Below are 24654 nucleotides of genomic sequence, written 5' to 3'. Positions count from 1 at the left end.
GGGGGGGGGGGGGGGCCCGAGCCATGGGGGCACCCCACTCCCCTCTCGACCCGCCAAAGAGACTCTCTCACCGACCCTCGTCACCTGTGGGTGGGGGGGGCTTGTGCGGCTGCTGGAGATCCCGTCCCTGAAGCCTGCTTGGGTCTGTTTCTCTTGGTGCCGTGGCCGCAGCAGGTCTGGGCTGGGCTGGGCTCCGCGTCTGCAGCGCGACGGACCTTTTGCGAGAGGTTTGCAGGTCCCTCTGTGGGTGGAGGGACCCGTGTGGCCGCAGGATATCCTGTCTCCGTAGCCCGCTCGGATCTTTTCCTCACAGTGTCACGGCCGCTGCAGGGCTGCACTCAGCTTCCAGTCCCGGCACCCAGTGCACAGCGCGAAGGATCCCCCACGAGAGGTTTGCAGGTCTCTCCGGAACAGAAATCTCCCTCGCTCCAATATTCCGTGGCCTCTGGGTGCAGAATTCACCGTGAGTTGGTCCCCTCTAGCCGTTCTGTGGGTTGTGGGTTCGGAGCTATGTGTATGTGCGTCTTTCTACTCCGCCATCTTGGCTCCGCCCCGCAAGAGCTTTTTTAAAAAATACATTCCTCTTACTAAACAAAATCAGTTTTCATTAAAGAGCTCTATAGAGTCTGCCACATTGAAAAAAATCTTTATCTTGAGTTATAGGAACTTAAAGTTAAACAAGAAAGTTAAATTTTAACATCTATGTATTTAAATACAATCTAGAGAAACAAAAATGGGCAAACCACTTGGTCAGAATAATCTTGGAAAGGCTAAGTTATGTTTGAAGCCAGAAGGAATGTTTTAAAAGAGTTTAAAAGCCCCTGGAAGAAGAATGATGGTCACCTCAACCTTAATCACAAACACTGCAAAGTGAGTACTAAAACATCCTATTGCAAAGACACAAACCCAGTAAGTGGAAAATAGGTATCTTCATTGCTAATAGTTGCTTGTTTTGAAAATTAAGAAGTTCATTTTAGAAGTGTCATTGGTCAACACAAGCAAAAATACTCAGGAGTCAAATCATGTTCTTACCTCTGTTTCCTAAGATTCAAAATGAAGGAAAACTGACTGGAGGAATAGTTATGAGAATATAATATTATTGTCTAGTAAAAAACAATGAATACAATTAATTAAGAGAAGCTTTGAGGGGGTGAAGGGAGGAACCTACTAGAACTGATAAAAAATGAAATACAACCAGAAAGCCAACATTCATGGCAACAATGGAAATGGAAGAAAACAGAAGCAACAAAATAATTAAAAGCTCTGAAATTATGACAAAGCTCTCCTTCCAAACAAAATTATAAGAAGGCATCATTCATGGCTCCTTTGCAGCAGTGATAGAACTATGAATCTGAAACACTATATATAAGGTTATATATTTTTTAGTTTTGCTCAACATTTTTTCCCCTTTTTCCTCTTTTTTTTAAGCCTTCATTATGGAAAATGTAGATGTTATGAAAACAAAACAAAAAAATCAATGAAAGGCCCTTATTTCCCTCCCTCATCTTCCCAGACCCATTAACTTTGTCTCAAACACAGTACCACCCCCATTCCCTTCCATGGAATTAAACTTTGTTTTAAATGAAATTCAGCTGACTAACAAGTGAAAAAACTAGGAGGCTACAAGTTCTAATCACAACTCCACTACACTGATTTTTGGTGTAATGTTTGGCAAACTGACTTCTCCAGGCACCAGTTTTCTCACCCATAAAACAAGAGGAACTGAACTCTCAAGGTTCTATGGATCATGAGTGACCCTTAGAATGCTACTAGGTCAAGTTAAATAACGGGAGGGCATACTTCGTCACTGTATTTCTTCAGACAGAAGGAATGGATTTTTGCTTTAATAACCAAAAAGTAGATGCTGTACTATACATTTACATGTAAAGATTGCTCTGATGCCTTAAGATTTTATGATTTATCTAAACATTCATTAAAATAACGCCCTACAAATATCCCAAAATGTACAAACAAAAGTGATCAATTTTCTCAGTCTTTCACCTTGGGATTTCTCTGGATTGTAGATGTGACAAAGTCACCATGAATGCAATTGCGTTACACCAGTAGTCTGTAAACCAGAGATAGGAACAAAGCAGTAAACTGGAAAGGGGACCCTAAGTATTCAGTGTGAATTTGTATGAGCATTACATCCATCAAAGGCTACCAAATAGAAATTAAATATGATTATGAATAAAAGTTATATACATAAATAAAAATTCCATGTAAAGAGGAAACAGCAATGATCAGGCAGTTGTAATTTAAACCCAAGGATGAACACACCATGAAAAAGTGTTCCAAATTGGGTCAAAAGATTCAGTTAGAAGGGACCTTGAAGTTCATCTAGTCCACATCTCCTCATTACGCAGGTAAGATAAGCTACAAATTTTTTTAAATAGACACACACATACACGCAAGCATGCTCTCGTGCACGCATACACACTCACTCTCTATGCAACCGTCTTGCAATGATGAATGTTAAAAAGTCCATAGACAGCTTTGGAACAGGAAACAAATCTCACTGGGCACAAATCCAAAAGCAAGAAACAGAGCTCTGCACCTGTGGCCAACTAAGAAGTGTGAGAGGAACATATGGCACACCTGGTTTGATGGGAAGAAACTGATGGCGTCAGCAGAATCCAGCAGACGCTTCCCAGCTCAACATCTTCCAACTCCCAAAGTGTAATCTCGCCTCCCTCTCAAGTTAGCAAGGCAAAGCTAAACTTAACCACAAGGCTTCTCCTCCTGAGGGAATCTCATATGGAAAAGTGAGGGCAAAGAGGATTGGAGAACAGCCATAGACTCAAAGGCAAAAAAAAATAGGCAGACACGTGAGGACCTAAGCAAACTGGCTTCCAAATGAAGACTGTCAACACAAGGCAGGGCTAAAGCAGCTGGAATGGGTTTAGGAAAAAATGGGAAGAGGCTGAACCTAAGGCTACACGGATGAGGAGAGAAATTGTTGCTATTTCATTGTGAAATTCTGGAATGTTGCAATAAAGGCTGTGGCAATGACAAAACTCCAATAAAAAAACTGGAGTTGACAAGAGGTTTCAGTGACTTGCTTTCATTTCCAGTAGGAATTAAGCTTTTCTAGCTTTTCTAGTTGCTTTTGAAATAAAAAGCTCCAAGACAGGTAAAGACTATTCTTAGAGTAGTTTCTTTGGATTAGATTGTGTAAACCACGCAAATTGAAAGCCTCAGAATGGTTTTTGTTTTTTAAAATAGCATCTAACCTCACACTAAACTACCTGATTGTTCCCCCATTTCCTTCCTTCTGGCCAACTGAATGTCAACTGTGACCAGTTGGACCTACAAGGAATTCAAATTTCGAAAATCATAAGACACAGAGCAATGTCCACATTCTCCAGTCAGATACCCCCTCTTGCTGTACTGTCTCATCTTTGCCCCAGTAATAAAATGAAGAGGAAGTAGCTATCACACAAAACCACATTTTATGTAAGCAGCATTGTATTAAAAACATTTTTCCGCAAAATTTTATACTGGGCATAAAATTTTCCACAGAGGCACAGGAAAAGCTATGACATGGAAAACAAAATATGTACTGCCACTTTGATCTCTGCTGCTCACATATATACATAGGGGCAAGGATTCTTTCCCTGTTGATCAGATAAACAATTAACATTCATACAAGGCTTATCTCAAGATAGTTGTTATTATCCCCATTTTACAGATGAGGAAACTAAGGTAAACAGGGTTGCCCAGGATCACACAGCTAGTAAGTGTCTGAGGCTGAATTTGAACTCAGGTCTTCTTGACTCCAGGGCTAGCTCTCTATCCACTGTGCCGCCAGCTGTCTTTAGCACCAGACTGGATCTTGGCACTGTATAGCTCTCATTAATAGTTGGAAAACTGTCTGCATATAAGCTGTCATCATCAAGGTGTCACAGCAGCCTGACACTGCTCAGAAAGTGGTTCTCAGAGCAGGGGATGGGGAAAAACAAAGCATAAAGTCTAAGGACTCCCCCTTCCTAATACTCTCCTAGTGGATGACAGCTGGTATCTCTCAGCACAGGTTAAGCAGCGGCCTGGAACATCTCTTCTATCAGTAGTTTCTTACCTTCCCATCTTACAGATGTTCCTAAACAACATAAACTATAAGTACTCAAATCCTGACTCGAATCCTAGGGCACAAAAAAGAGAGCAAGCAACTGATCCCATGTATGCATGTATGTATATGCATACATGCATGTATATACATACACATGTACACATATATACATACACAAATAAGGCCCTCAAACTTACAGAAGCAAATGAGAGTGTTTATTGTCAGTGACAGCCCTTCAAAAGGATGCCTAACCTAAAAAGGCCTTCAATGGAAAAGTCCCAAGATCCTGAGGCAAAGAATATAGCTCTTACAAATATCAAGAAAACTCCTGCATTTAAACTTTGTAAGAAAGGGCATTTCAGTTCAGAAGCTTTGAAAATCATGAAAGACAACCTTCAGCTGATCCCATAAATCAGGGTTCATAAGATCACAGAGCTAGAGTATAATTTAGAGATCATCTAATCCAATGTCCCTCACTTTAAAGATGGGCAAAACTGAGGCCCAGAGAGGTGAAGTGACTTGCCCAAGGTCACACAGGTTGTAAATAGCAGAGCTGAAATCTGAATCCAGACCCTCTCAATCCACATCTAACTTGTGCATGGCGTTGCCCTTTAAGGGTCCCCCCAACCTTCTTTCCTCCCCAGTTTAAAACAAGTGGATTCCCCAGCATTCCAGCCAGCTCTATGAACGGCTAGCCTCACAGCAGTTATCAATGGACTTACCTCACAAAAGAGTGTGAGCTTATCATCAGGAAGGAGACCATTGGCCTCATCCAAAAGAAAATCTCTACGGATGAACTTCTTGAATCCCCAGTCCTTGCCTTGTACAAACCGATATGCTCTTTGGCTCTCTACAGAAAGACATCAAAAAGGTGATTCAAAAATATGGTCTGAAGTCACAACTGGACAGCAGAGGGAGTTGCTATGGGTCAAAGCACTCAGACAACTCAAGAAGAGTAGACTTACCCATGGCCTTTGTTTCTTCCCCTTTGGCATTCAGGATGGAGAATTTGAACTTTGCCCTAACTTCACTCTTTGGACAGCTGACCAATAACAGGTATAGTGACAAGTAATCTTTGCTTTCTTCATCTAGCCCTTTTGGATTCACCCGCAAACACCTACCCAGAACAAACAACACAGGAATGAAGTTATAAAAGTGGCTGTGTTCTCATGGCTCTGGTCTCAAGCAGTAATGTGCAAGATTCTCTTGAGGACCTTAGCTCACCTATTCATTTATTAATAAAATACATTGAGGGATTTTAGATTGACCTAATTTTCACTTAGTATTTGAATTTTTCATTTTCCTTTTTTTCATAATCCTCCAAATCACTTGTTTCTCCTCTTTTTCTAACTACTAATTGTTTTAGGCCAGTCAACCTTTTTCTATCCAAGTTCTCAGTTCTTAGGAAGGCTACTGGCTAACTGCTGATACATAACCTCAGCTGGTGCAAAGAGTGCTGGGTTTGGAATCATGAAGACCTAAATTCAGGTCCTCTCTCTCTCTCTCTCTGACAACATCTACTAGCCATATGACCATGTAGGCAAAACACTTAACCTCTCAATGGACAGGGTCAATGGAGGGAGTTTCTACACCAATGAAATCACAGGTATAAAACACCCTCTCCCCAAAAAACAAACAAAACCAAAAGCACTCCTTACCTAAGTTCTTCATGAAAAATCAGCAATTCTTCTATTTTGCAAATTCTCTATCTGTGAACTATTCCTTCCCCAATGACAATTCCAAACTTTTCCTCTGTTCTGTTACAACCAATTGTGCCTTCATTCCACCAGAAGCAGTAGCACCACCACCACCACACTCTGAGAAGAAGACAGCCTGTTTTCACTCAGAAGACTGATGGCTTCCTCAGGTGCCTTTCTCTCTTCCTCAAACACTGTCAGCATCATCACTTTCTCTTCCTTCCCTTTGGCTATAGATGGGATATCTCAAATTCTCACCTAGGCTAAACTCTATTCTAAGCCTGTGCCCCAACTTCAATTCTTTCTACCTTGCTTCTGTAGTCAACTCCTCTCTCATATGTCTCCAATTTTTCCCAGAGGTAGTCCTTCTCATTTGTCTAAACATGGTTGGGTCTCCTTAACCTTTAAAAACAACAACAACAAAAACCCACTTTCCCTTGACCACTCTAATCTCACTTCATTGCTAAACTTTTTAAAAAAGTTGTCTACACCTGATATTTGCACTTTCTTCATATCTACTATTCTCAATCCCCTATAATTAGGCTTTTAACCACATCCATTCTAAAAAATTGCTATAAGATTATCAGTGATGACTGAATCACCAAATCCAATGGCCTTTTCTTCAGTCATCCTTAGCCCTCTCTCTCAGTTTGTAACAATAAAGACCTTCTTCCTTCTACTGGATACTTCTTCTATAGCAGCAATTTTCCTATTTTATCTGTAAACTTCTCCTTCCTCACAACTATTTCAAATTTTTCCTCTCTTCTCTTACAACCAATTCTTCTTAGGCAGAAATTTGTCATGTCAATCCTCCCCTGAAAGCTCTTCAGTGACTTTTTCTTCTTCAAGGTCACAACCTGGTTCCATATTCCCTTTTCAGCCTTATCTCTCATTATTGCCTTTTACATGTTCAAGCCAAAATGAATCTCCCCAAACCTTCACCATGCTTTCCTGACAGTTTCTTGTGCCCAGAATCCTTTCCCTTACTGTTTTGGGCCCATCTTTAATACTATCTCTTCCAGGAAGTCTTCCTTGATTCTCTCTAGTAGATCTGAGCATTTCATTTTTAGATCACTTCATCATGTATCTAACACACTTATGTAATATCACGTATTACAGTCATTTTTGTTTACTGGTTTCTTACTCTGCCCCTCCCAACCCCCCACTGTTAAGATCTATGTTTTATCTAAACACCTGTCCCATACCTAGCTCAGTGTTCTATATACAGTAAGGGCCTTAATAAATGTTAGGGGTTTTTTGGGTAGGTCTAGGCAGGGGATAAAAAAAATCCCACTTTCAGAGAAATATATCAAGTGTGTGATGATCTGAAAGAAATTTACCAAATCTGGTCATGAAGGATTTTTTTTCCCTTAAGCATGAGGTTTATTTAGGGTTCTTGGGTTGTTTTTCTCTTCTTAAGAGTTTGAGGAGGGAAGGGTGGGGAAGGTAATTTAGACAAAGGTAAATTTATTACATTTCCTCTGGAAATGATTTTATAGATATAGTTTCTAAATGGATTTACAAATATAGCTAGTGATACAAATCCAAAGATGAATTAAAACAAAGATTAAATGGAGAGTTATAATCTTAAGGTATTCTATCTAAAGTGTAAATGTCACAAGTTGAATCCGCGGCATGTGGATTCAGATGCTGCTCCTGCCACATTCAATCTACAAGCCATATGTACCCTCTAGGCCACGCCAGAGTTATGGCACCTCTTCCTGGCCAGGAGCCTACCCCTATGCCGCTCTTCACAGCAAGTACATGCTACCCAAATCATTAGCACATAGTTTGCCAGAGCATAAATCTGAATAAAATGCCAACAACCAAATATTCCTCTAAGTACCTGATATAGTTCTATGCACACAGTAGGTTCTCAATGAAGACATTTAAAAGATTGCACTCTCCTGTATCTGTGTTGGATAAACCCTAATACTGTACAAGCTGGAAACACTTCTTATAAGTTTCATTATGCTGAATGTGTTCCTTACCATTTTAGTTTATCATTGGCTCCTGATGAAAAGGTTGAACTTTTAATGACCTCACCCATTTCTTCCCGACAGAAGCTAAAGTTATTGATGGTCCACATGTAGGAGAATTTCACTACCTTGATCTATAGACAGAAAGTCAGAAAGCAACTCAGTGAAGAATAGTCAACCACAAGAAGCAGGGAGAAGCTCAGATCTTCCCTCTTTTCCCTGTGTTTAATGCCAACTTCAAGGTAGCACCATTTGGTGAACGAGGGAAGGTAAGCAGGGACAAGGGCAGCCTCAACATGCAGAGAACATCTGGCAATCACCTTCACAACTTTTTTCAAGAATACCAGAAATACTTGTTTCAAAGTGAGAAAAACACTGAGGCAAAAGAATGAAGCAAATGAAGTATCCATTAACCTCTATTTGCCTTTTCTCCAAACAGTTTGTGCTATTTGTGATTCTGGAACCAAGTTTAGAACATTCAGGCAGGTTCTACCGTGTAAAGGTCTGGAAGATTGAAAAGACCATAACTACAGGCATATTTTCCTATTCTAGATTGCCATCTCCTGGTATGATCCCTCCCCTTTAAGGACTCTAAACATTAAGCCTCAAGGTAGAAAAGAATTTCACATTTCTGACTTCCAAAAAATCCTCTAAGATCAATAAAAAAATTAACTTACCTGTGTGTAGCACCAGCTCTCAGCTACAGGGCCACTCGACATTTCTGCCGGAGGAGGAGGACTCGGGACCCTTGACATCGCCAGTTTGAAGGTTAAACTCGATTTCCAAATTTAGAAGAAAAAAAAACCTTTCTATTTAGTCTTCACCCTGTCAATCCCAAAGAACAAAAAGACTTTGGTTAGAACTCCAGGGATACTACTTATTATCTGTCCTATATACCTGAGAGCAGGAAAATTATTTTTGATCTAACACTTGTTTGAATATAATACATATGCTAGAGATATAAAAAGAACAAACATTTAATTAATTTACACCAATAAAAAGGTGTTTTTTAAAGAGGTGATAACAAATGTTTTCATAGTAAGAAGTTAATGAGATAATCGCTAACCATTGATCCTGAAAAAAAACACTAACCACTGTATTAACTGTATGGATAACTATATATACCGACTTCTATCTGTGGTTAAATATCTAAATGAGGCTAAATATCACTTCTCAGGGCTTCATTTTCCCATTCAAACTGTTTGGTTTTTCTAAGCACTATAATAAACAGTTGGGAGTTTTGCTGGTCAAATGCCACTAAAGTAAAAAGAAAGGGTTGCTAAGATGGATTTGGGCACTTTTGGAGGCTGCTAGGAGTGAGGAGTGGTTGGCAGAGAAGTAGAAGGCCAAAGAAAAGCAAATAACAAAGACAATGGTCTCCCTGAAAAAAGTCTGTGCTTAGCTGAGGTTCCTTTTCCATAGGGCTTTAGGGCTGGAAGGACCCTCAGAGATCACTGAATCCAGCACTCTCATTTTACAGATGAAGAAACCAGGCCCTTCCTATCTCTCCATACTGTCATTCTCTTTCTCCTACACTTCCTAGAAAGCACCTTTTGGCGGGTCTGGACTTAGCCACAAAGATTCTAGGTATACCACAGGTCCAGAAAAAACTGGATCCTTGGTGATGGGCTAAATCACCAATTTTCAATGTTAATTCTGGTCTCCTTATCAGAGACTATTCCTATAAAGCAATGAAAGCAAATGTTAAGGTAAACTTGGAAATAAAATTACAGAGAAAGGGTTAAAATGCTTGGTTTGACTATACTGCTCTTTAGAAGGCAGTACCTATTTAAGTAACTATGGCAAGGATAGAGATGGATAACTTCAGACTGAAATGAATGGGTCTCAGAGACAAGACTTGTTTTTAGCTGTAGCATGCCTCTTGAGACTGCTTTCAATGAGGATAAGACCCTTCTCATAAGTGAATGAATGAAAAGCATTCACGTGGTGATAGAAAATAAGCTACTATCAAATACTATTCTTATAAGGTGCTATTATATAAAACATAACTGAAGTCAGAGGTTCTGCCTCTCAAGCATTTACAGACAGAACATATTTCAAGAAATGGTGTGATATAATTATAACATATGGCTCTCTATCCCAATTATACCAGCCAAAGGCTGTCCTGCTGGTTTTTTCAATCAACATAGTGATTTGAGGGCCTTTCTAGTTTCTATAATATGTAGCTCTACATTATCATCAAGAGAAGAGACCAACTGCCCCTCTATGACTGATTACCATCACTATCCCATCTCTGATAATTACTAGTTGTATGACTTTGGGCAAGTCACAGTCTCTCTGAGCTTCAGTTCTCTAATCTATAAAATGAAAATGATAGAACAGATGACCTCTAAGAAACCTTCCAAATCTAAATTCTACGACCTGATGATCTTATGACAAAGAAGAAGAGAGCTTGCATTTCCTCTGAAATGCATCTCATACTACAATTTATCTGCAAATTCAATTTAAGTTCAACAGCAGCCTACTTTGTTCCAGGCTTTGCTAGGTACTAAAGATACAAAGGCAAAACAAAGTCTCTCCCCGCAAGACCCTTAAAAGTTGGTATGGGGAGTGGTGGGTTGGAATTGTTAAATATACACATGAATATATGAGAAAGAAAAAAGCGCTAACCACCAAAGGGATTGGGAAAGGCCTGCTCTAGATGGTGGTACTTAAGCTAAGCTTTGAAAGAAATTATGAGAGTAGTAAGAGTATAAGGTAAAAAGGGGGTCTATGCTGGGGGAAGAGAGGAGTGGTATAGTCTGAGGGTCTGGGTTTTTATTTCACCTCTGACAAAAACCTTGGATAAGTCCAACTTTTTTGGACCTCAGTTTCCTCATCATAAAATGAAGGGATGGCCACTAAAAGCTCCTTCCAATTCTAGGTTGATTATTCTAAAATTTCTATTATTTGAAGATGAGAAAGGAGTACATTCCAGGCATGGAGAGAATCAATCAGCCTATGCAAAGGCATGGAGACAGGAGAAGGAATTCCAAATTTAGGGAATAGCAAGTAGGTCTTGCTGGAAAAGAGAGTGCACAGAAGGAGAGTAATGTGAATGAAATAAGTCTGGAAAGACAGGCTAGAACCAGACTGGGAAGTGCTTTAAATGCCAAGCTAAGAAGTTTGATTTTATCCTAGAGACAAAAGAGACACATTTTTAAATGAGTGACACAGTCAGACCTATGCATGAAGATTATTTTGGCAGCTGACCTATAGCTAGAGCTCCACAACTAAGTTACTGGTACCAGCAGGGGTCTCCTCTGTCAGTGGGTGGGAATTTCAAATTTCACTTTAAAAACTGCACTCATTTGGACAAAAAAAAAAAATCCATTAGAAATGAACAGGAAAAGGCACAGTGCATAGAGCACCAGTCCTGGAGTCAGGAGGACCAGAATTCAAATCCAACCTCAGATATTTACTCGCTATGTAACCGTGGGCAAGTCACTTAATCCTGATTGCCTCACCTCCCCACAAAAAAAACAAAGAAATGAAAAGAAATTACTTGGACATGAAAAACACTTGGAAAATTAACATTTTAAAATTAACTTCCTGTTACAGTTATAAATATGACAATATCCATTTCATTCATGTATTTAAAATCACTCATTCGGTTCTCAAGACAATATTAAGTTAAAAGAGTTTAGTTTCAAGTCTATGTGAAAAAGTTAATATAGAAACAAATATTTAAAAGAGGAACAAATACATTAAACTACTCAGTAAAGGCACTCTAAGAATTATTTATTTACCTTCAGGGATATTCCCTAATCCTTAAAGCAAAAGAACTTGGAGGTATAAACCTGAAACAGAACTACATAGAAGCAGTAGCCTGAACTGCTGTCAATTTGTCCATGTATTATATTAACAAAACAGTCCAGACTAAAACTGTGTCCATCTAACTGGCCAGGCTTTTTGTACAAACTATTTACAAGTTAAAAACAAATTCATCTAACAACTAAATAACTTTTGAAGCTAATGAAATAGCAACTTCCTCAAACAACTACTTAGATAACTTAAATGTTCATTAACATTAAGGGACATTCATAAAGATGGAAGAAATCCTACTGTAGTCATGGACATTTTCTTTGAATTTTTTCCATTCTTTTTAGATTCTTATTACCCAGTCGTCCTTTTACTAACTCTACTTTTCTTTTTCTTCATGTCCAATTCAGCAGCTGGTTGAACTAGACTCTGCCTCCCACATTGATGAGCTTTATCCACAATGCCTGCTGAGAGGGAAATTGACTAGGATAGCACAGATCTAATTAATTTCACTCATAGCAGGCACTATTGGTAAAGTGATTCATCAGTGCAGAATCCTGGTGCTATATGAACTCTCCGTCACACCATGCCAGTTGCCACCAATGCCCAGTGGAGAAACAATTTTAAAAGAAAAGAGATCTATTTGGGGGTCATCTTTTTGAGAACTTTTATAGGAAACAGCTAGTAATAAAATATATTATCGGCTTCAAACTGATTAAAACAAAATCAAAGTTCTCTCTAGTGAAAGCCAATTTAAATATATTTAAATGAATTTAAATTTTTATTTGAAATTTTTTAAAAAATGTATTAAATGCATTTTTCAAAGACTACTGAACTTGATAGAATTCTGGCAATCCCAAACAACACTGGAGAATTTCTTACAACCAGACCCTCATTACCCTCTTAAACCTATATCAAGAAATATTGCTATGTGGCTAAACATCCAATGTGAAGGCATTTTCAAACAACTAATAGCAATCCCCATATGATCCTCAAAATGTCTACAAGTGACATTATGAAAGCATGAAGCCATTATTCTTGCTTAACATTAGGAATTTTTCAAGTTAGATTGACACCAATATGAAAAAGGAACAGTCAGTATCAATTCTAAGTTTAGTATTAGGCTAAAAGAGAATAGGTGAAAAGTTGAAAAATTGTCACTGACTTTGTCCCGAACTATAGAATGTATTTTCAAACAAACTGTACAGTGTACTAAAATATCTAATTTCTGTCAAACTCATTAATACTTCTCTTGCTTTTATTTCAAATTATTAACACAGGTTCTTTGCTGACATTGCTGAATGTGCAATATTCACAATGAAAGGAAAACTATGACATAAACGAAGACTACTAATTTAGACTTTTGAATGGTTTATAAACTAGGCCTTGATACCATTTTGGCACCTAAAATCTTAGCCACCAGAGAGCCAAGGTAAGCTATTAATCAAGTGTGAAGGAATGCTTGACTTAGTGCTGAGGGGACTGAAAGGAAGGAGATAAATACAGAAATATTATAACTTGCTTCCCACTTTAAGCCACAGAAGCAACTCCTGGTGTAAATCAGGAAATGGTTTGAGCTAAAACACTTCTGCTTAGGGATTACATAACCAAGATTCTTTTTGGGACAAAGAGTTGTACAAGAGGGAATAAAGTGTCAGTAGTTTATCTGCAGTGGGCATAGTCAGGTTAGAACAGTCTTTGCAAAGTGTTGCAGGAAGATTTTGCAGTCATTTTTATATTTCATTTTATCTCCCTAGTGACCCTCTCCATCTTCAATTCAAACTACTCATCCATGAAACCTAAAACTCTGTTGACTGGCACAACCATATCTGATTTATGACTGCTGTGGGTAATCCTTATACCAGGGTCAGTCTTAAAACACCCACATTAATGAAAAAAGTATGGAATCAGTATAAAAACTTTTAAGTTCCATGGTTTGGAATGTATTCCAGCAACTACCTGCTGTACTAGAGATTATTTTTTTCCTTTTAAAAAAGGTATCACCTTTTTTTTGGCCTGGGCTTAAAATATGGTTCAGTTTTCAAGTAAGGAAAAATTTCAGTGTCATAACTATTTTAAAACTGAGAGACGCTTGCACTTTCCAAAATAGAAGATGCCAAAAAGATTGTTGACAAAGAAAAATAGAAGACATGGAAGGAAGATACGTACAAACCATAATACTTGAGGATTAATGTGACCTACAGAGTTTTCTTTGTTCCTTTATTTGTGTGTACTAAATAATATGTAATCCAGGGTGCAATAACTTCTTTCACATTACCTCAATGACAGATTATTACAGGTCACACTGACTTCCTTTGTTGCAAAGCTCATCTGACTTTTAAGGGCAAACTTTTGGCAGTTCAACTTAGCCTAATGGATTCTTGTTACAGAAAGTACGGTGTTTTTTTTATTCAGACAGCTCTTAAAATGAAACTGAGGACAATCCCAAAGACCATCAACACCGGACAAAATAGAGCAGTGTATAACAGAAGGAAAGATTTAGGGCTACTTGTTTTTGGTGTTTTTTCTAAGTAACCAAGTACACTTTTTGTGAATGAAACACTTTTGTTTGTGTATGAATATACAGTTCTAATTAAAGGTAGCTGCTTCTTTGCTATATTAAAACTTTATAACTATACTTTCGAATAACCTAGCAATTTTTACAATTAAAATTTTCAAACTATGGGACAGTTTGTGACTATCTTATAAAAGAGACATAACTAACAAAAGGGCCTGAACATATTACACTAGAAATAGTCTATTTGCTGAATGAGTTTTGTTACTAGCAAGTTCTTGCCTCATATGGCTGCAACAGGTAATGTGGAATATGGCCACATTTTGAATACTACAGAACCCTGAAAGAAAATTATCAACTCATCTTATTCTAAGTGTAAAGGATTGTATTTCTATCTTCATTCTGGTAAGAAGATGAGGACAAACGAGTCAATTAGTATAATCCATGTTATAAAAGAAAACAGGGAATGTTGTAAGAAAAAGTTAAAGGGATACATGTGAAATTTCCTGCACACAAATGATTATACAGAAATACTGTCAAAAGTGCATAGTATATATACAGGCCACATCCTGTAACGAAAAAATATGATTTACAATAGATAAGAATAAAGACCCAGCCAATGACCCACTTATTTCAAGATACAGTCAAAGCAATAAAATTCTAGCATAATGTAAGAATTTGGGCAGTCCCCAGAATTTATTGCACTGGGATTTCATCTGTAATTTCCATATCCATTGCCCTTTTAAAACTAACTCCATGAAACGCACCTTGCATCATTCTTTGCTTTGACAAAACATAGTAGAAAAAGCGTGCTGGAACACACCCACATACCCACATACCCACACACCCACACACCCACCCCACCCCCAAATCTAGATATGTTGCTGAATTTTTCCAAAGCTAGATCAAGACAGTAGCCTTAGGTAAACTCCATCCTTATATGACCAAACCCTTACCCAACTAATAGAGTTAAATTGTTCTTGTTGTCAAATATAAGCAAAACTCCAAATCAAGTAAGTACATGGTTACTTGAATATGTCAGTACCTATGAGGTTTTTTCCAGCTTGCAGTTGTTTTTCCCGGTAGGCCTGGACTCAAACTCAGAGAACAGAGAAATCTGGGCAACCTTCAGGTTACTTTTCACATCCAATCCAAATATAATACAGAGTTTTACAAAAGTAGCCTGAGTAGCAAGGCTCTTCCTGATAAAGCCAAACAGAGCAGAAGCAGGAAGGTAGATGAAGGAATCCCAAACCACGGAAGTCAGGGGGGATTAGCAATAGGACACTCCACAGTGCTTCCTAAAGTCTCTGTGTGAGCCAGCTGTTTATAGACTTAGTGCTCTTCTCTCTAGATTATAAATAACTGCAAATAGCCCTTGTCCCTTGAGGGACCTTAGCAGCCAGCTCAAAGGTTAAAATATGAAATAATTCTCACCTTAAGAGGCAAACTTTTTCCCCTCACTATCACAAAACAAACAAAAACAGCAAAACTTTTATTGCCATTTAAAGGGAAATGGTCATCTTTTTTGTGTCAGAATCATTCTCTCCCTTTTGGAATACCCAGCCCAAACTAGCTGTCATTCTGAATATCTGGCACAGTTCCCTGACCCCAAAAATATACACAGGGAGAATCTAACACTTGTTATCTCTCCAATATGAAGGTTTACAACTAGGACAAGGCAGAAAATTAGAAGACCATAGATTTAGAGGTGGAAGAGTAACTTTCAAGGGCATCTAAATCAACCCTTGATTTTATAGACGAAGAAACTAAGGCCTACAAAATTTAAGTTTTTTGAAAATAGGTTTTATTTTGTGTCTTTGTATTCCCCAGTGCCTAGAACACTGTGACTTAAATAGTTAGGTCCTTAAGTACTTGCTGACTAACTGAGGCGACTTGTCCAAGGTCTCAAAGACTTGACCCTGCATCTTCTGACTAGAAATACATTGTACTTTCTACTGTACCACACTAGTACTCTGAAACTCAGTGAAATTTACCCAGGTTGGGCCTTTACAAATCTTAAACCTGTGGCTTTTTTTTTAAACTTATGCCCCAAGTTTTCTTAACTACTAAGCTAAATACACTTTTTTAGACATATATTTGGATGCATCTAGTGATGTAATAGCAAAGTCTTTATTCACAGGTTCTCTGTGAATAAGGTCCAGTGGTATGACCTGTTGTTGTTTATTACTAGAATCCGGTTTAGAAGAAAAACTCTGCCGGGGAAAAAAAGTCAATCCAAAGGACCCATAAGATTAAGTTTCTGCAAACATTATTTTCAGAATCTACTGCAAGAGAAGCATCTAAAACAAAATATTTGGTCAAACAAAGAAATATCCTGGATGTAAAAAGGCCCATCCATTTCTCCTTTAAAGTGTGGGGCTCAGTTCTCTGAGTACCTGAAGTTAAAAAGTAAAAACTATCCTCTAACAGAGACTTCTTCTTTTTCAAAATTACAATTGTACACAGATTCTACAAACTGGCTGGTCTTCAAAATCCCCCAATGGCAACAAGGAATTAAGAATTTTGAAAGAGTCAAAATTTTTAACACATCCCACATATTAATGGGGATTCCTTTTTCTAGGTTAAGAAAGGTCACAAGAGTTGGAAAAGAAGCAAAGAAAAAAATTTCCTCCACTGAAAAGCTCCTGTTCATCTTACAATTATCATTGCCCAAAGACTCTTGAGAGTTGGGAGATGATTCATTCAAAGTCTCCTAAGTTCATAAGGTGCTCAGAAAATCTAAATGACAAACAGATTCAAGGTTTGGCCCCCAATACCATGTAAAGATTTGTCCAAGGGGCAAGAAATTAGAAAACATAAGAGTCATTTCACTGCAACAAATACAGAGGTTGCGAAATCTCTTGGAATCCTCTGGGCGCTAAAGGAGACAAATTACAATAGTCTTTCCTGTTCTGTACAAATGCTGATCAAATTATGTTTAAATACTACTTCTTGCTAATACAATTTGACTGTATGTTGGACAAGGTCCCCATGGTTTCATCTCAAGAGACACACTGAGTTTTGGCTGAGTTTCTATTGCAGAAATCTCAATGATTTTATTACCTACAATTAGCTATTTGAAATATGTTTGCCCTCTCCCTACCAGATAGATCACCAATTACAGTTCAGTATTACCTACAAATACATTAAAGGATAGAAGTTAGCATCTCCTAGGATTTATATTTGCTTGAGACACCTAAACTTTCCTCAATCTATTCTAAAAAGAAACATCAGATCTCTGTGTGCATTTAATCTGCTCCTCTATGTACTAAACCATACGGTTTCTTTAAACCGTAGAAACTTGGCAGTTATACATATAAACACAAACTCCCTATAGCTAGAAAGCCAGCAGAAATGAAGTTCCCATTTCTGTTGACCTACCTTTCTTTTTCTAGGAAACATTAAAAAAAATAAAAAAGCAATGGGAGGGAAGGGGTTGACATTAGGATTCTAATGCTAAATGGCTCAGGAGAGGGGCATTCACTACAAAAACATTCATTACAAAATTCAATATATAAACTTGGTAAAGATAGACCATCAGTATTAATTGAATTTCCTGGCTTCGGTTGGTTAGAGTAGAGTTTAAAAGAGTAAAACACGGTAACACCCAACACATCTAAGGACATCTGCATAATGAAAATCTGCATAAGGCTTTAGGCAAGAATCTCATTTTCATCAAAATATCAAGATGCCAAACACTACATAGGACACTGCTACAGAGAGCCGAGGCTCTAAGTCAAACACACAAATAAGGCAATCTACTTAGTCAAATTCTTTTTATAGAGCAGAATGAAACCCATGAATTGTTTTAAGGTAGCATTTCCATTTATAGAGAACAATTTTACTTGAGTTCTCCAATAAGATGTATTATCATCAAATGAAAATTTAAATAAAAGCACTTATTTCTCCTATAATTTGTGTAAAGTATAAATTCATTTTCTCACTCTCTCCCCCCTAAACTAAACTAAAAAAAAAATAAGTTCTAGGCTAAGACAGGAGAAAATATTTACATTCCCTATGCACAAGTTGTAATGTTTTAGAAATTTTACATACATTATTTCAATTAGGTAGTATGAATGACATATTTTACAAAAATAAAGTTGGGGGTTGAGAGGGACCTTAGAGATCATCTAATTCAGTGACATTATTTTTACATATGAAGAAGCGGAGGAGAATGGGAGGGAGGAGTTAGGGGTGAGAGGCAAATGACTTACTGAAGGTCACAAAGGCAGTAAAAGCAGCAGACCCTGCCTGGTTTGAGGTAAAATTCAGTGTTCTTTCCACTATGGACTTTTTACAACCATTAACAATTTCTAAGCATTTAACTTTTTTGCCCTTATATTTACACTAATTTTGAAATTTGATTAAAATGAAAATCTACTTATTCTCAAATGTTAATCCTTCTCGGAAGCTTATAAAACAACTTGTCCACTTCGAAACAGAAATGAGTAAGACACTTAAGGGGGGGGAAATTTTCACAAAAGACATACTGGGATTTATTAGTTCAAATTACTACAATTGGTCTTACTTGCCTACATGAGTTAAATAGTATCATTTGGCCAGTCTTTGTTCTCTTTGTCAGTTCTCAGAACGGCGTGGTCCAGGAAAATGAGTTTAGACTTTTAAGCTAGTTTGTGAGCATGGCAAAAAAGATTTGTCCACCTATCTGTAAAAGAGGAATGAAATGATCATCTTTGCCACCTACCTCACAAGTAGGTATAACTGCAGCCAAGTAGTATATGCCTAGGAAAAGCCAGGCTCCCTGTGGCAGCTAATAAATAGCTGATGAAGAAGATCTTTATAAGATCATCATTAAACACATACCATTATGAATGGATTAGTGATGATTTAACACAAGGTAAGAAGAAGGAAGGATTTCTGTTGAAACACAGGTGGTATATATGACTTGATTAAACAGTAACATCAGTTCTAGTCATCACCAAATCCAACAAAGCATGATTAAAGAAAATAAGGCAAGAATGGTTTTGAAAGACCTTTAAACCTTTAGTCCCAGGATCATGACCTGGTCTGAAATTCAAGTACTGGACATAATTAACAATCAACTACAAATCTTTCTTTACAATTAGGTACTTATAATGCAAAAGAGTACACAACTCTTAACCTATATTGGCATAAATAAGCTTCTATATTCTACTTCACTTTGCTAAATGCAAGTTTAGAATTACAGTCAGCAATGGAGACTGCCAAATTACTGAGGTCAAAACAGGTCAATCTTGGAGCCAAGTGAAATTTACACACTAAAATAAAATCTATAAAAATGTATCCAACTAAACAGTCACACAAACTGCCATAATATCACATAATACATAACTGTCTGGTTAAGAGAAAAAACTTTGAAAAAAGTTGGAGGAGATGAAATGTAATATGAAAGGCCCTTAACTTTTATTTCTCACACCACTTGTTCTAATTTTTAAAGAGGAGAGTTTTATGGTTTTGGTTTTTCAGCTAATTTGTTGGCTTTAGGGTAATGTGTCAGGATCATCTGACAATTTTTCCCCTTCCCTAAAGGGTCTAGAAAGCAGCACACAATGTCTGATGTCTACTAGTATAACACCATGTACACTGCAGGAAATCTGATTTCTTTTGGAGAGGTGATAAGACTAAATGCTCAGTAGTAAAAGAAGGTTACATATCTACTTGACAGCACTTCCTTTTGCTTCTTGTACGCATTTGCTTTGGTACTAGACTGGGTGGATTTCTACAGGATTCGTAAGAAAGATTTTCATTATCTCTTCAGATTTTATTTTTAAATTTTATATGACTATTCAGCAAAGGCCATTAGTATATGTCTGAAATATCACAAGGAACAACAAAGAAGCCTAAAGCTGATTCCTGGTTTTACTTTATTAGTTTTATTTCCCATTGCCAAGAGCTAGGAATTTTATCAGGGCTAGAGTAAAGAAAGTCATCCTCAGTTTGGGGGGAGGGGGTGGGCAAGGAAAAAGGAGACAGAGATCTTGGGATACAAATAGGAGGGAGGAGCTGACCCTGTAGATCATCTATTAGAGCTTCCAACCCAATCCAAACATTCATTAAATGAATGTTATTGCAAACTCCTTCAAGGAGCTTATATTCTGCTGGAAGGATGCATAAAAATAGTTAAGTGTATACATGATAATTTGTGGGTAGAGAGAACAGTGAGAGCATCCAGTAAAATATTAATAAAAACCTTCTGCAGATAGGAAGCTAGTGATCCTAAGAAGTAGAGGTGAGGAAAGAGTACATTTCAGGTACAGGGGCCAGTTTAGGAAAAGGGGTGAGATATGGAATGTTAAGTTCAGGAAATAGCTAATGGGACAGTTCGGTGAAAATATAGAATGTGCAGAAGGGAGTAATTCAAAATGAAACCAGAAAGCTTGGCTGAAACCAAATTTTGTAGGGCCTAAAGTGTCAGAAAGGTTTGTATTTGTTTCTAGAGACAATGAAGGTTTGTATTTGTTTCTAGAATGAAGAGCCATAGAAGGTTCTTGAACTGGGTGGTAAAATAGTAGAGTGTGCTTTGTGGAAATTATTTTGGCAATGATGTGCCAGATGGAGTAGACAAGAGAAAACAGAAGCCATCAATTCAATTAAGAGGCTACTGAAATAATCCAGATAAGAGTTTACAATGACCTGAACTAGAATGGGGGGAGTAGAGATGTCATGGAGGTAGAACCTGCAAAACTTAGCAACTGGTTGGATATGACAGATGAAGGAAAAGCTAAGAACTTTATTTGAATGAGGTTGAAAACTAGGCTAACTGGAATGATGGAAAAACCCTCAACAGAAATAGGGAAGTTTGGAGAGAAGGTGGATGGGGGGAGGGGGGGAGTATGAATAATGAGTTTCATTTTGGACATTTGGAGTCTGAGATATCAAATCGGAGACACCAAAAAAGATATTAAGAATGGAGAGTTCAAGAGAGTGACTAGGGATGAATATATAGATCTGAGTGTCATCTGCACAGGACATAACAGTTGAACCTATGGGAGCTAATGATACCACCAAGAAAGAAGGCATAATGATAAAAAGTGGCCCAACCTAAATGGCATCCAGGATTGGTGGTGGGACATGGGTACAGAAAAGGAAACCGAGGAGAACCAGAAGAAAACAGCATCATGAGGTCAACAGGGTCAAAATGACCAGAAAACTGAGAGGAGGTGGAGAGTTGTGGGTATTATGTAGGGGGCCAAGGAGACAGTGATACTGAAGTCAATAAAGAAAACAGTACCAATGAAACATTTTAAAAATATAGGAGAGGAAGAAAGGGATACACACAAAAGGTCAGGTTGATATTACTTTGTTAAATTTAATCTATATATTTTTGAAAAGCAGCATATATCAGAGATTCACAATCTCATATAATCACTTTTTCTGTACTTTGTATATGGAAATATTCATATTTGTTGATTTTTTTCAAGTTCATAATAATCTGTTTTAAAGCTGTAAAGAGGTCAAGAAAGATAATGACTGAGAAAATATTACTGGATTTCATAATTAATAGATCCTTGAGCACCTCGGAGAAAGCAGTTTCAGTTGACTGGTGAGGTCAGAAACCAGATTGGCAAGGATAACTGGTAATGGTAAGCAGAAGTAAGTGGGAGGAGAAGAAATGGAGACACAGTACAAATAGCCTTTTCCAGGAGTTTGGTTATGAAAAAAAAGATTATAGGACAGCTTCCTATTTTAAATAATGTAAGTTTTACCCCTGGGATCCATTTCTTGCTTATTCAAACTTTGGTGCATAAAGGTTTAACCTCAAGCATGGAGTAGCAAAGAGTCAGGACCTCAAGAAGAGACAAGAATGTACTGGGAATTTATCAGATGGCCCAGGGCTAAACCTAGGTGACTACATAATCTCACCTACACTACGGGTGGATGGGTGGATCCCCCATTGTCTGTATCAGCCTGGGAAACTGACTATGCTGTCATAAAACTGGAAGGAAAGGCACAGGAGTTTGTGTCCATAGCCTGTTACGAAGCTGACAGGAAGCCTTTCTGGATCCCCTCTGCAGCAATCTGTCTATGGTATGCTATCATTCTGCAGGTCCTGGCTTCCCAGTCCCTTCATATAGTCACTCATATGCTTCTTCTCCTTCCACACAGGTAGTCAGTTCATTCCTAATGGGAAGGTTTAAATATACCCCACGTCCTGCCCTGAGTCTTGGCTTTGGCAGGAAGTTCTCAGAATATTGGAAACAAGGTAACCTGAAGAAAGAGGAGACATCTGTCTCTGACTTCCCTAGACCAGAGTAGAAGTTGTCCATCCTCCTTCTCCCCATTTAAGAGCTTGAGCTTTAGTCATTCCCCTTATACCTTTAGTAACCTTTAAATTTAGCCACACCTTATGGCAAAGCCTGATTACCAGTCTGCCTATTCCCTATGACATTCTTATGAATAAACTATTTGAAAGTGATTACAAAAAATAAAATTACTCCTATGTCACTTAAATACTGTCTAGTTTTCTGCCTTCAAGTTTTGACTCTTTTGAACCCTGAGTCAAAAGGATTATGATTTTTACTACCAATAACTCAAATGACAAAAGGGGAAAATTCAATCACAACTGGAAAGATTCAAGTTAGAACTTAGGGGATGGCTATAAGTTAGAAAAGCTGTATTTTGTCTTAAGAACTGGAAAAGTTTAATAGGAAAGTTCCCCCAAAAGGCACAAGCAATAAACAGGATCCCATAACATCAGTTACATTTTAATAAAATTTCAATCTTAAAAAACCACTGGAGACATTTCCTTAGATATATTTAACAACTGTTCCTATATGTATGTACATACACATATGTATACATAACAGAAAATACTTTCCCCTAACAACTATTTAGTATCACTATTCTCATGTTATAGCTATTCCTGCTCTCAGTAGAGCAATAAACAATTCTTTTCTTGTCGGTCTATTATGACCTCAAATTCACTGGCTATTTACTCTTCTCTCTTGAGGTAATTTATCTTCTCCCCATTCCTTGGGGAGTCACTTGACTGTAAAATCTTATCCCGCACCTCCGAAAGAGGGTGCCCTATTTCCCCAATTAGCAGAGTCAGAATTAGGTGCTTGTTAACAGGAAGAGCTGTTTTCATCATGATATTTTTAAGAGAAATTGCTAAGGGGGTACCATGACAAGCCTCAGCATCTCCCATCATTATTGCTGTCTTCATTACCTCCTCCTTTAACTTTCTCATACAGTCCCTAAGCTGGGCAGCGAGGTGGTGCAGTGAATAGAGCACCAGTGCAGGAGTCAGGAGGACCTGAGTTCAAATCTCACCTCAGACACTTAACACTCACTAGCTGTGTGACCTTGGGCAAGTCACTTAACCCTAATTGCCTCATCCTGGGTCATCTCCAGTCATCCTGATGAATATCTCTGGTCACTGGATTCAGATGGCTCTGGAGGAGAAGTGAGGCTGGTGACCTGCACAGCTCTCCCTCACTCAAAACAAAGTCAAGTGCAAGTCATGTCATCATTTCTCTGATGGCATGGTCTTTCAGCAAAGAAGGACGAACACACACACAGATAAAGAAACTAAAGAATGATGAATAAAGAATAAAGATGAAGTGATTTCTCTGGGGAAAATAAAACCCATGTATTCAAAGCTGGGATATATATGAGCACAGGTCTCTTCTAACACTAAATCCAGCACTACCTTCCATTATGCCACAATGCTTCCTAACTTATAAAAAGTTCATAAAGACTTGGCTGCATTCTCTAACCAGATACAAAATGAGAAAATTGCAAAAACCAATAGAAAGAATGAGGGAGCCAAAATATATATAAAAATTACGACTAAAATAGAGGAAACCATTATCAGAATTAATGCTACTAGGCATCATTGGTATCATAAAGGTAGAAGAATATTACATAGCTTTCATAAGACTTAACTGCTAAAGTTAGAACCTTTAACAGAAAGATAGATTGGAAAACTGAACAAATCCTAGTAAGCCATGGACAGTGAATATAGCAAACATGTAGGCACTAATTATTCTACTACTGCTGCACAAATTACTCCGATTTCAATTTTAAAATATTTTCTGATAAATAAAAGGAACCCATATACTGAACACAATACCAACTCTAAAAGCTCATCAGTGCATTTACTAGGCAAGTGGCTGCCTAAATGAGGTAAGAAAGGAAACCCTACTCAAACACTTGTTATTTGCAGGGCATATAATTTAAAAGTAACAATTTTCAGTTGTAGCACTTGAAGATCTCCAAGTGCTCAAAGACCTGAACAGGATGAGTTAGGTCTGTGAGGAAAAAAAACAAAAACACAAAAATGAAAAAAATTATAACTAAGACCTCATGTGGTTTTAAATTAAATACATTATAACTATGCTTCTGCTAATGTTTTGAATTAAATTCAATAAACCACCTCATTAATACAAAAATAAATAAAACATTAGACAATATAAAGACTCTGAACAACATTTATTTCCTATTATTCTAGTCTGATATCAACATGGAGGTATTTTTTAGAATGCCTAATTTTACCTCATTATGGTACAAACAATTTCAGAAAAACTCTGCTAAATTAGGATCATATCATCATGTTTTTTAAAGTTAAATAATCATTTCCTAAATATGGTCTGGAAATCAATGAATACCTTTAGAATAAATGGGAAG

General features: G+C 37.7%; 1 protein-coding gene across 5 annotated transcripts in view; it reads right to left on the bottom strand.

Annotated features, from left to right (window-relative positions):
* SPOP (speckle type BTB/POZ protein) overlaps nucleotides 1-24654 on the bottom strand; it is a 76888-nt gene that overhangs the window by 17102 nt on the left and 35132 nt on the right. For all 5 annotated transcript variants that reach the window (XM_072646110.1, XM_072646112.1, XM_072646111.1 and 2 more), the window contains 4 exons: nucleotides 8423-8570; nucleotides 7758-7879; nucleotides 5035-5186; nucleotides 4792-4919 (listed from right to left, as the gene is read on the bottom strand). In XM_072646110.1, the coding sequence (XP_072502211.1) occupies nucleotides 4792-4919; nucleotides 5035-5186; nucleotides 7758-7879; nucleotides 8423-8500 (480 nt within the window). In that variant the 5' untranslated portion in view covers nucleotides 8501-8570. The remainder of the gene's footprint in view (nucleotides 1-4791; nucleotides 4920-5034; nucleotides 5187-7757; nucleotides 7880-8422; nucleotides 8571-24654) is intronic.

This window comes from Notamacropus eugenii, chromosome 2, assembly GCF_028372415.1.
Source record: "Notamacropus eugenii isolate mMacEug1 chromosome 2, mMacEug1.pri_v2, whole genome shotgun sequence".
Lineage (NCBI taxonomy): Eukaryota > Metazoa > Chordata > Mammalia > Diprotodontia > Macropodidae > Notamacropus > Notamacropus eugenii.
Note: the sequence above shows the minus strand (reverse complement) of the source record. Positions and strands in the feature narration are given on the sequence as shown.